The sequence below is a fragment of the Salmo trutta genome, chromosome 3 (assembly GCF_901001165.1).
Source record: "Salmo trutta chromosome 3, fSalTru1.1, whole genome shotgun sequence".
NCBI classification, from domain to species: Eukaryota; Metazoa; Chordata; class Actinopteri; order Salmoniformes; family Salmonidae; genus Salmo; species Salmo trutta.
In genome coordinates, this window is record NC_042959.1 from 28,681,332 (window position 1) to 28,694,528 (window position 13,197).

The 13,197-nt window shown below is 43.7% G+C and overlaps 1 protein-coding gene across 1 annotated transcript in view; it reads left to right on the top strand.

Moving 5' to 3' along the window:
- The first annotated feature begins 2,423 nt into the window (after positions 1-2,423).
- The window catches only part of LOC115172083 (neuronal acetylcholine receptor subunit beta-2), a 38,979-nt gene continuing 28,205 nt past the window's right edge, over positions 2,424-13,197 (top strand). The window contains exon 1 of the mRNA XM_029729271.1: positions 2,424-3,037. Coding sequence (XP_029585131.1) covers positions 2,986-3,037 — 52 coding nt within the window. The 5' untranslated portion in view covers positions 2,424-2,985. The remainder of the gene's footprint in view (positions 3,038-13,197) is intronic.

Here is a 13,197-nt window from a genome sequence, read left to right on the forward strand (position 1 = left end):
GAAAGGAGGAGAGGGAGGGAGGGAGGAGAACAATAGTAGAGGATCTGTCAGGCAGGGGGGACTGACAGTATGAGGTCCCGTCCAAAGACTGAGCCATCAGGGTGAGTTGTAGTCATCAGAGTAGGACAGTGTCTGGTTGTGACAGACCACCATTCTGGAATTAGGGAAATCCCTGTCCCTGCCTATCATATGGGAGCACAAATGTCCCACAGTCATATGAACTGATTATATTACACTTTCACCAACTGAATTTCAATGGGAAATGGCATGGTTGATGAGCACTTGAAGGTAAAGAAACAGAACTCAAACCCACAAGCAAGCCAACAGTGTGACAAAGGAATGAGTAGAGAAGCGTGGGATAGAAGGGGAATGGAGTCTGGGGAGGAAAGAGTGATCTGAAGCGAGGAGACGTGTGTGAGTTAGGGGGTTAGGAGTGTGGCAAGAGACAGGAAGGTAGATATTGACAGGGTAGGTTGGTGGAGAATGTGTTGACGAGACTGAGGATTTGGCGCTGGTGTTGAAATACTACTTCAGGCGGTGTGTGGATAAGTAGTTATTAAACTGTCATTGCCACACGTCGGGGATGAAAGTCATCGTTTCCATCCCGTGTAATTAATGTCGGTGTTTGGAGAGAGGAGGACAAAGTGCTATGGATATTCCGTTATGTTTTTGCTTGCTTGTTTGTTTGCTTGCCGTCGGAGGCTGCTCTTCTCAGGGCCCTGGTCTCAGTCTCTCTTGGCACAGCCGTCAGTGAGCTCTAAGTAGCTCTGATTAGATTTATGCTGTTTCCACTCTCCCTCCACCCTCCACTCTCGGCCCTCCACCTCCCTCCACCCTCCACACCACAGCTTTTACCAGCAGGCCTACTGGTCTGAGGGGTGGGTTGAGCGGGGCTGAGGGGGGCGTGTATGGGGTGATGGATGTTCATTTGATTAGGTCATCACCAGAGATGTGGCTCTGTTATGGCATACCCATTTTAACAGGCAAGGTGGAACTGAGATATCCTGCTGTTAAGGTAACTGGATATCTATAATGTTATCCTGTGAATGTGTGTGTTATGTTGGCAAGTGTGGGGTTAGGGTTGGAGTTGATGAGAGGAGAGTGGGTAGGTCTCTTCTCTCTCATCCCTCTCCTCCTCTCTCTATTCACCCCCTCCTTTCTCTAGCCCTCTTCCTCTTCCTTCGATCCCTCCAAACCCTCCATCCCTCCCTCCTCTTCCCTTCTGTCAACTTTACAGAAGTATCCCTGGGTAGTTAGCATGGGTCTCAGAGTGTAGTGCATTGGTGGGGGGGGGGGACTGTTAATTAAGTTCACACAGAGTTAATTGCATAATCTCCCTCTGTAATTATTACGGAGCCCATGGTTACCAGCTGAGGCCGCCACGCGAGGCTGAAGTAGTTGTGTTTATTCTCAGGTAATGAAATGAAACACCTTGCATGGTTTCAGCATTGACCTATTTCCTTATTTCCCTATCCAGCATCCAGCATACTGCATACTCATACAGTCAGAGCCATGCATGGGCCTGAGCTTCGTGTTATAGAGGTGTTCACTACACTCATAGTTGGCTTGAGTCAAGTGGCCCTAATCTTTCTGTGTAAAATTATATATTGCATATGTATGTGTCACTGTAGGCCTATGCTCAGTGCTAAGGGCCACATTCACTTTTGGGATATACTACAATACAGACCTTGTCCAGAGTAAGGGTTGACCTTCAACCAGAGTGGGGGTTGACCTTTCAACCAGACTGGGACCAGAACACAGTGAGTCAACTTTTCAACAAGGACTCTAAATGGCCCCGTTTTGGGCCCTTGAATATCCACCTCAGTGAAGCTCCCATAAACGTTTCACCTCTGGTGTAAATACTGTATATTAACCTGCAATTTTTTCTTAGATAACTATTAATTTATCAGACATCTCTGGGTTGAAGATTATTCCACACCCAAAGCCCTGCCCCATGATGCACACCTCTCCCCAACCAGCATCTCTCCTCAGGCCTTAGGGATGGGACTGCTCCATGTGGTGCACCCGGGTCTAATGTGTTGAATGCTGATAACTATGATATCTGCATCATGGCGCTCGCATGGTTATTCTGCATGGGCTATCAATCTCTCGAGGTGTTTTTCTCTGCCATGATCATGTGTTATGGTGATGACTGCTTGTGAAGCCTGAAAAGTACACGTTTTTTATTTTATTTTTCACATTAAAAGCGTTTTTTTGTTGTTTTTTTTGAGTGGCGACCCATGGGGTTTTACTTTAAACCAAAATGTGTTTTTCCAAGGATTAATCCCCATTCAATTAAAATAAGTAAATGCAGTCTATTAGAATAGCCGATCGCCTCGGGGATCTCTACTGTAATTGCTTCCTATTTGTTTTCACAAATAGCAACTGTGTTGGCTAGATCAAAACTGAGCGATAGAGACCGGAACCTTCCGCCGCCCGACGGAGAGCGCACCAGACTGGCAAGCGCAAAGTGAGGACGACCGCTTTAATATTTTATCTACAGTAGGCAATGGCTGGACAGTCTACCATCAACGGGATTACCTTATCTCCCGTAACTCGCCATCCATCTTCATAGCCGCCAGATTTAGGGGAAAATAACATTTTAATACTCAAGTGGAATTAGGGACTCCGTTTCTGCACCCCCAGTTTGCCGTGCACTGGCAGTTCCATGACTGGCGGGGATCGGACACGTAGCCCCACTCAGACGCGCTGTGACAGAAACAAGCCTCCTCATCTGGGAAGACTCAACAACCCTCGCCTCGTAACGAGATTTGAAGCCTCCCCCTTTATCAAACTAACGGGATCGTCGTATACCAACGATTTAAAATGACACCTTAAGTTACCCTCTAATTACGCGCTGGTGTGTGCTGTCTCTGGTATTATTTTTGATTTGCACAGTGGGGGCGAAAGAGGGGGGGAAACAGGAAACTCGTCCATCTCCAAGTTTTTCGGATCTCAGGGGCGCAGTGGAGGGAGCGAGCGGCGATGGCAGCCTGGGTGACAGCAGCGTTCGCTCTCCTGGTTCTCACCGTGGCAAGTGAGTAATCCTATACTTAAACAGGCCCATATAGCAATAGCCTACCATGGCTTCTCGATATTGTAATTCGGCCGCGACACACCCTGCATGTCCATGATGCTTACAGTTGGAGAGTAAATCATACTTTCTTGTGAATTTTAAGATCTAGAGGATACATAATGACAAATATTTTCATTCCTGTCTGGGTATAGGCTATGCGTAACGGGGATTATGTGTATAATTGTTTCTATGATACTGTTGGAAGTGATTGTGATGTTATAATTGTTGCCCTGGTTTGATAACATTATATATTTTCAACGGGACATTATAGTCCAGTGGGGAAAGTAGTTTTCCGTGCGTCAGATTGTGTTGAGCACGTGATTTTTAACATGCCTAGATTAACTAACGTGCATTATTTTACACAACTAATACACGCTGGCTGTTATGCGCTACGCATACATGTGTCACATACACACACAGGCTTAGAGAGAAGTCTCCGAATTTCACACAGTAGGCCTACAGTAGGCCTAGCCAACTTTATTAGGCTAATGTTTGAAGCTTTTGGCCGAATTTATTCAATTATAAAACTGACTCACATCACGTGTCTTTGAAATCTTGTGACATTATATACATTTTATGACAGCCTTTTAACCGACAGGGAATTTCCATTTTGTGTCTAATTGAATTCACACAATGCAAATTAAACATGCTTGATTAGGCTATTATGATTTCATTATGGCTAATTGTGCTTAATGGTTTGCGCAAAGCCCGCTGCTGCTGATGATTAGGAAGGACATCAAGTTGCCATTCCATCCAGGATTTGGAACAATAGCCTCAGTTGAATTTGGCTCAAACCCAAAGAGTAATGCTTTTATTTTATTTTGAGGTATCTCTACAGCATAGGTATGTACATATGTGCGTCAGTGTGTCACCTTTTTAGTTTCCTTATTGGCCCTAGTCCTTCTTTATCAAGCCCTTTCAGTCTGCATATGTCAGTCACGAGCTGGTCAGCTACTGTATAGCAACCTAGCGTTGCCAAAAGCCCTGGTCTGCCCTTGACTGACGCTATCCATGGTGCTGAATTAGGGCCCCCTTGATCGACACTATCCACGATGCTGAATTATGGCCCCCTTGACTGATGCTGTCCATGGTGCTGAATTAGGGCCTCTTGACCATGGTGCTGAATTAGGATACATTTCAGTATAGTCACGCTCTTCAGCTACAGTCTACTCTGTGCTGTTGGTGAACATTGGGGTTGGATTGTACCAACATGGTTTAAATTAATCTAGGATTAGAGCTAATCTAGGTTTTGTAAATCTAGGTTTGTAATTAATCAGAGATGTGTTGCACCAATTAATTTTTAATCTGGATCAGTAAATCTATGACTAACGGTTTTAAACTGTTATTAGTGACATGTTACACCAATTTATGAGGTATTTCATGAGTTGAAATGAAGTAGCTAGTCTACTTGACAAATGAGGCCACAAAGTTTCTGTTCCTTCATAAAATAATAACAATGTAACGTTATAACTACTTCAACTCCATCGTGAAAGGTTCTCATGTGTTGCCTGATTTGAAATAAAATCCGTTATTTGCCAGTACTAGACAGAAAACTAATTTATTAGCTAACGTAGCTAGCTAGTTTATAAACCAAGCTAGCTAGCATACAATATTGTTTATTATTGTCGTTACTTAAAGTTATTTAGCAAATGTATTATTTGTCCGCTAGCCACCTGATCATGGCACGTCAAAGAAGTCAACATTTCTCAGTTTATGAAAAAAAATATTCTCGGAGCTGATGGAGAAATTTAGTAACGTACTGGAGGATAAAAAGACAGACAACATGACTGTCAAAAAAAGAAGGAAGACACCTGGGCCATTTTATGCGACAAATGTAATAGATCGACACGGATTAAAGAGAAGAGGGACCCAAATCGGATGGGAAAAACTTAAAATCAAAAGCCAAAAAGGATGCGGCAGAGGAGAGACGGGGGCTATTTCAGACGGGCCTCTGTTCAAGGGAATTCATCCTGTCACCCAGAAGATATGCGATATGATTCTCCAGCAGTTTGCCCCTCTTCATAACCCCTATGATGACGACGGATAATTTGACCCACCAATATTTAGTAAGCATAAATAATTGGTAAATATCAAGGCCTATAATGTGTTAATGCTAACTTCACTACAATGTTACCGTTATCAGGCCCGTTACAGCATGTTGCAAAATAATTATTCTCTGAGGAACTCGTTTTGGTCTCTCCACAGTAGATATGCTGCCATTTTATCAGTTAAACCACCTCAAGTGGCAGTTTAGAATTCATCTCCAATCTAAGTTTATATATTTATTTTAATTCATTGAGCAACAGGATTAACATTAATCCATGTTCAACGTGAAAACTACATTTAGATTAGTGGAAGGATTTCATTTAACTAGGATTTATTTAAAACTAGGTTTAAAATTTGGTGCAACAAAATGAATAGATTAACCTTGATTTAATCCATGTTGGTGCAACCCACCCTGGGGCTTTTAAAAGATACTATTTCAAATCAAATTTTATTTGATTAGTGTGTTTGGACCATGATAGTTTGTTGGTGATGTGGACATCAAGGAACTTGAAACTGTCAACCTGCTCCACTACAGCCCCGTCGATGAGAATGGGGGTGTGCTCGGTCCTCTTTTTCCTGTAGTCCACAATAATCTCCTTTCTCTTGATCACGTTGAGGGAGAGGTTGTTGTCCTGGCACCACACGGCCAGGTCTCTGACCTCCTCCCTATAGGCTGTCTCATTGTTGTCGGTGATCAGGCCTACTACTGTTGTGTCATCAGCAAACTTGATGATGATGTTGGAGTCGTGCCTGGCCATGCAGTCATGAGTGAACGGGGAGTATAGAAGGTGACTGAGCACGCACCACTGAGGGGCTCATGTGTTGAGGATCAGCGCGGCTGATGTGTTGTTACCTACCCTTACCACCTGGGGGCAGCCCATCAGGAAGTCTAGGATCCAGTTGCAGAGGGAGGTGTTTAGTCCCAGGGTCCTTAGCTTAGTGATGAGCTTTGAGGGCACTATGGTGTTGAATGCTGAGCTGTAGTCAATGAATAGCATTCTCACATAGGTGTTCCTTTTGTCCAGGTGGTAAAGGGCAGTGTTGAGTGCAATAGAGACTGCATCATCTGTGAATCTGTTGGGGCAGTATGCAAATTGGAGTGGGTCTAGGGTTTCTGGAATAATGGTGTTGATGTGAATCATGACCAGCCTATCAAAGCACTTCATGGCTGCAGACCTGAGTGCTACGGGTCGGTAGTCATTTAGGCAGGTTACCTTAGTGTTCTTGGGCACAGGGACTATGGTGGTCTGCTTGAAACATGTTGGTATTACAGACTCAGTCAGGGACAGGTTGAAAATATCAGTGAAGACAATTGCCAGTTGGTCAGGGCATGCTCGGAGTACACGCCCTGTTAATCCATCTGGGCCTTGTGAATGTTGACCTGTTCACTTTGACTACGAAGAGCATGATCACACATTCGTCCGGAACATCTAATGCACTCATGCATGTTTCAGTGTTACTTGCCTCGAAGCGAGCATAGAAGTAATTTAACTCATCTGGTAGGCTCATGTCATTGGGCAGCTCGTGGCTGTGCTTCCCTTTGTAGTCTGTAATAGTTTGCAAGCCCTGCCACATCCGACGAGCGTCGGAGCCGGTGTAGTACGATTCAGTCTTAGTCCTGTATTTATGCTTTACCTGTTTGATGGTTAGTTGGAGGGCATAGCGGGATTTCTTTTAAGCTTCCGGGTTAGAGTCACGCTCCTTGAAAGTGGCAGCTCTACCCTTTAGCTCAGTGCGGATGTTGCCTGTAATCCATGGCTTCTGGTTGGGAAATGTATGTACGCTCATTGTGGGGGCTACATCATCAATGCGCTTATTGATGAAGCCAGTGACTGATGTGGTGTACTCCTCAATGCCATCAGAAAAATCCCTGAACATATTCCAGTCTGTGCTAGCAAAACAGTCCTGTAGCTTAGCATCTGCTTCATCTGACCACTTTCTTATTGACCGAGTCACTGGTGCTTCCTGCTTTAGTTTTTGCTTGTAAACAGGAATCTGGAGGATGTAATTATGGTCAGATTTGCCAAATGGAGGGCGAGTGAGAGCTTTGTGTGTGGAGTAAAGGTGGTCTAGAGTTTTTTCTCCTCTGGTTTCACATTTAACATGCTGGTAGAAATGAAATAAAACGGATTTAAGTTTCTCTGCATTAAAGTCCCCGGCCACTAGGAGCGCCGCCTCTGGATGAGCGTTTTCCTGGCTGTATACAGCTCATTGAGTGTGGTCTTAGTGCCAGCATCGGTTTGTGGTGGTAAATAGACAGCTACGAAGAATATAGATGAAATCTCTCTTGCTAAACAGCTTATCATGAGATACTCTACCTCAGGCGAGCAAACCCTCAAGACTTCTTTAGGGCTAGGCGTCCCGCCAGCGGGACACCTGTCGACAACTTCCGGTGAAATTAGAGGGCGCGCAATTCAAATAAATAATCATAAAAATTATGGATATTAAACATTTAGGTAGATACAAGTGTCTTATATCGATTAAAAGCTTAGTCTTGTTCATCTAACCGCATTGTCCGATTTACAATGGGCTTTACAGCGAAAGCATGCCATGCGATTGTTTGAGGACGGCGCCCCACATCAAAATATTTTTCAACCAGCACAGGCTTCATAAAATCACAAATAGCGATTAAATATTCACTTACTTTTTGAAAATCTTCCTCTGATTTGCAATCCAAAGGGTCCCAGCTACAACATGCATAGTTGTTTTGTTAGATAAAATCCTTCTTTATATCCCAAAAAGTCTGTTTAGTTGGCACCATCGATTTCAGTAATCCACTCGTTCAACATGCAGAGAAAGGAATCCAAAAAGCTACTGCTAAACTTTGTTATAACAAGTGAAAATACCTTCTATTTAATCCTCAGGTACCCTAAAATGTAATTAAACTATAATATTTCATATGGAAAGAAGTATGTTCAATAGAAAAGCAAAATTAGCAGGTGCATGTCCTCTTCGTCGCGCATGCACAGACTGATTTCCAACTCTGACTCCCAGTGCTAAAACTCAAACTTCGTCCTCGTTTGGGAAGAAACAAGCCTGAAACCTTGAACAAAGACTGTTGACATCTAGTGGAAGCCATAGGAATTGCAATCTGGGAGCTGGAATTACATATGCCCCATAGCTTTCCATTGTAAGAACATGGGATCTCAAAAAAACTAAATTTCTGGTTGGTTTTTCATTGGATTTTCTCCTACCATATCAATTGTGTTATAGTCTCATACATTATTTTAACATTTCTACAAACTTCAAAGTTTTCTATCCAATGGTACCAATTATATGCATATCCTGGCTTCTGGACCTGAGTAACAGGCAGTTTACTTTGGGCACATCAGTCAGGCGGAAATTGAGAAAAATAGTATCGTGCACCAGCTGTTGTTTTCAAATATACATAGACCGTCAACCTTTGTCTTACCAGAGGCCGTTGTTCTATCCTGCCGAAAAATCTTAAAACCCGCCAGCTGTATGTTATTCATGTCGGTGAAACATAAGATATTACAGTTTTTAATGTCCTGTTGGTAGGATATACGTGATCGTAGTTCGTCTATTTTTATTTTCCATTGATTGTACGTTGGCTAATAGGACCGATGGTAAAGGGAGATTACCCGCTCACCATCGGATCCTTACAAGGCACCAAGACCTTCGTCCCTGATATCTCCGTCTCTTTCTCATGCGAATGACGGGAATGAGGGCCTTGTCGGACGTCTGAAGTAAATCCTTCCCGTCCGACATGTTAAAGAAAAAGTTTTTCTCCAGTATGGGGTGAGTAATTGCTGTCCTGATATCTAGAAGCTCTTTTTGGTCATAAGACACGGTGACAGAAACATTATGTACAAAATAACTTACAAATAACGTGAAAAAACACACACAATAGCACAATTGGTTAGTGGATCGTAAAACGGCAGCCATCTCCTCCGGCGCAAGATGGTCACACCAAAAGCATATGTCTAGTCTCCCAAGACTAGATACTTGGATTCTCAGGTAGGCCTAAAGAGTGGTCATCATGTCAGGTCAGGTGAGGTTGCATTGAAAAGTTGGTTTGTAACTCTTACATTCTTTTGATAAAATGACATAAACATAAACTCTCATGACACATGGCGTCATTTTAAGGTGGGCTGGTAACACATGGCGTCATTTTAAGGTGGGCTGGTAACACATGGTGTCATTTTAAGGTGGGCTGGTAACACATGGTGTCATTTTAAGGTGGGCTGGTAACACATGGTGTCATTTTAAGGTGGGCTGGTAACACATGGTGTCATTTTAAGGTGGGCTGGTAACACATGGTGTCATTTTAAGGTGGGCTGGTAACACATGGTGTCATTTTAAGGTGGGCTGGTAACACATGGTGTCATTTTAAGGTGGGATGGTAACACATGATTGATATGAAGATGGAAAATGTCTAACTTCCAGTGTAGTAGGCTGCTTAATGTGTTTTTCTAACTTGGCTTATCTTCCTGCTGCGGACGTGTAGTGAGCACCTGTAGACTAGACACTGCCTGTCCTCTGAGAGCTGTCTAGGAAGACAACATAGCGTGACTGTGTCACTGTCACCTCTCGTCTCACTCTGTCTGGAAACAGCTAAATCTGACAACTGCCTCACTGGAGTTTAGCTTAATGTTCTCACTGTCTGGCACTCTATCTCAGTCTTTTCTTCTGTCTAGATCTCTTGCTTTTTACCTGGCTGCTCAATGCTGGGCTGCTCAATGCTGGGCTGCTCAATGCTGGGCTGCTTAATGCTGGGCTGCTCAATGCTGGGGCTGCTCAATGCTGGGCTGCTCAATGCTGGGCTGCTCAATGCTGGGGCTGCTCAATGCTGGACTGCTCAATGCTGGGCTGCTCAATGCTGGGGCTGCTCAATGCTGGGGCTGCTCAATGCTGGGCTGCTCAATGCTGTGGCTGCTCAATGCTGGGCTGCTCAATGCTGGGCTGCTCAATGCTGGGGCTGCTCAATGCTGGGCTGCTCAATGCTGGGCTGCTCAATGCTGGACTGCTCAATGCTGTGCTGCTCAATGCTGGACTGCTCAATGCCCAGGAGTGCAGGAAGGGCAATCACATGCTAGCAGTCTTTAGCTTGCTGCACGCATGCAAATCAAGTCACATTTTATTTGTCACATGCGCCGAATACAACTGATGTAGACTTTACAGTGAAATGCTTGCTTATGAGCCCCTCCCAACAATGCAGAGTTTTAAAATAATAATGAAAATAAAATAGTAACACAAGAGGAGTAAAATAAAATACACAAAAATTGATCTCTATGCAGGACGTACCAGTACCAGATCACTGTGCAGAGGTACAAGGTATTTGAGGTAGACATGTACTTGAAGGCAGGGTAAAGTGACTAGGCATCAGGATAGATAATAATAAGGTATTTGAGGTAGACATGTACTTGAAGGCAGGGTAAAGTGACTAGGCATCAGGATAGAAAATAATAAGAGTAAAATAAAGAACAGAGTAGCAGCAGCAAATTATGAATGTAGAAGTGTGCGTCTGTGAGTGTTTGTGTTTTGTCGGTATACGTACACTATGTGTGTTAAGTGTCTGTGTGCGTATGTAGTGTACAGTATGTGAACGTGTGTGGGTTTTGAGTGGGAGTGTCAATGTAGTGCGTAGGGTAAGCGCAAGATAGAGTCAGCAGAGATACTTTGGGTACCTTTAATTGACTATTTAGCAGTCTGCACCCCCACAACCCCCCACTCTCCCCCACATCCCTGCGGGCTATGGAAATCAGCTCTCTCTTGTGTTAAAAACATAGTTTGTGGGCCTTTGGTGCTGCACAAGGCTTTTACGTTTTGTTGTGTGTTTGTTCTATTACGTGTGGCTATTATTAGGTTGATGTTTTCCACTTGACAAAGTTTACAGTGTAGATGTGCACACTCACTGACAGGCAACGCTAGTGATTCAATGAACATTGTAGGTGTCCTACAGTATCACATGTTCGAATGTGTTATTTTTTGATTGAGAATCGTTAGTGCATCCCTGTGGTCTTAATCCTGTCCATTCCTGAGGTGATATTTTAAATATTTCAGAAACACTGTTTAGGAAAGAATAGGCAGAATACCTCGACGAATAATCTGGAGACCATATTCAGGGAGCAGAAGAAAACGCGATAGAGAGATCAAGAGGGAGAGAAAGGGGAGAAAGAGAGAGAGAGATAGAAAGTGAGAGATTATACCCTTTTCAGACGGAATATTTGGTATATTACCGGTAAGAAATATAATGCAATGTTTATATGACCCCCTTTAAAACAGCCCCTTATTTACATATCCGTGGGTAACTGGAAAATTGGGAGGGGTTGGGGGGTGTTGTTAAACCATGGGGGCTGTATACATTTAAAATGAGGGAGGTGTTAAACAACGGCAGTATTAATGAAGTTTCCTGCAAAAAAGTAGTGAACCAGTCACACAGACCCGATACCTGTATTTTGGTTACAGGGTCTGTAAAAATGCAGGAATCATGACCAGGTCTTTAGGTGGCTTTTAATTTACAATGGGTTTTTTTACCGCCTACCCCTTTCAAATACACCAAAAAGCTGGTATAAAAAAGCAGGCATGGTAAATGATTGGGATTTTGGTCTGTGTATGAAAGGGATAGACAGAAATATAGAGAGAGAAAGAGAGAAAAAGAAAGAGAGAGAGAGAAGTCGAGGGGTCTCTTATGTAGATGACGTTCTGTGAGAGCCAGCAGCAGGAGTTGAATCAGATGGTTTTAGAAACCAGGCTCCGCTGCCTCTCCTGCTCCAGGCCACATTGGTTGATGTGAGAATGACACACAGGGAGAAGAGAACAGGAGAAAACCAGTCTCCCTCTCCTGCCTTCAACTCCGCTCGACCTGCACTTGTAACCTGTTACTGTCGCTGGAGAGGAGAGCGGAGCAGGGGAGGGAAAGGGAAGAGGAGAGGAAGCGAGAGGAAAGAGAGGGGAGATGAGAACAGGGGAATAAAGGAGATGAGGGATGAGAGAGCAAGGGAAGAGAGGAGAGGAGGGGAGAGGAGGGGGGGTGAGGGGAAGAGAGGGGATAAGGAGGCTGGAGGAGGGCATAGTTATGCTCAGCGTGGGAGTGTAATGTCGCCTGCAACACAAGTGCTACTGTCACAGCTGAGACTGGGAGCAGAGCACACGCACGCACGCACGCGCGCATGCACACACACACACACACACACACACACACACACACACACACACACACACACACACACACACACACACACACACACACACACACACACACACACACACACACACACCACCACCAACAACAACACAACCTACCACAGCCAAGGACAGCCAGCGCAGGAAATTTACAAACTGTATAGTTATGGCAATGATCCCAGTCAACACAATTATCACCTTCACAAGAATCATGGTCAGAGCAGACAAATCACACCCACAACACAAGGTTAACAGTCAGATCAGCCAAATCATAATGTTAACATTCAGAGCAGCCAAAACACACCCAAAACACAAGGTTAACGGTCAGATCAGCCAAAACACACCCACAAAACAAGGATAACAGTCAGAGCAGCCAAATCACACACACAACACAAGGTTAACAGTCAGAGAAGACAAAACACACCCACAACACAAGGTTAACTGTCAGAGAAGACAAAACACACCCAAAACACAAGATCAACCAACATAGACCACCATAGGCAGCTACAGCTACAGTATCTGAGCTATCATAACCAGACCCACTTACAGAATATATATATATACAGTACCAGTCAAAACTTTGGACACACCTACTCATTCAAGGGTTTTTCTTACATTTTTACTATTTTCTACATTGTAGAATAATAGTGAATCATCAAAACTATGAAATAACACATATAGAATCATGTAGTAACCAAAAAAGTGTTAAACAAATCAAAATGTATTTTATATTTGAGATTCTTTAAAGTAGCCACCCTTTACCTTGATGGCAGCTTTGCACACTCTTGACATTCTCTCAACCAGCTTCATAAGGTAGTCACCTGGAACGCATTTCAATTAACAGGTATGCATTGTTAAAAGTTAATTTGTGGAATTTCTTTCCTTCTTATTGCGTTTGAGCCAATCAGTTGTGTTGTGACAAGGTAGGG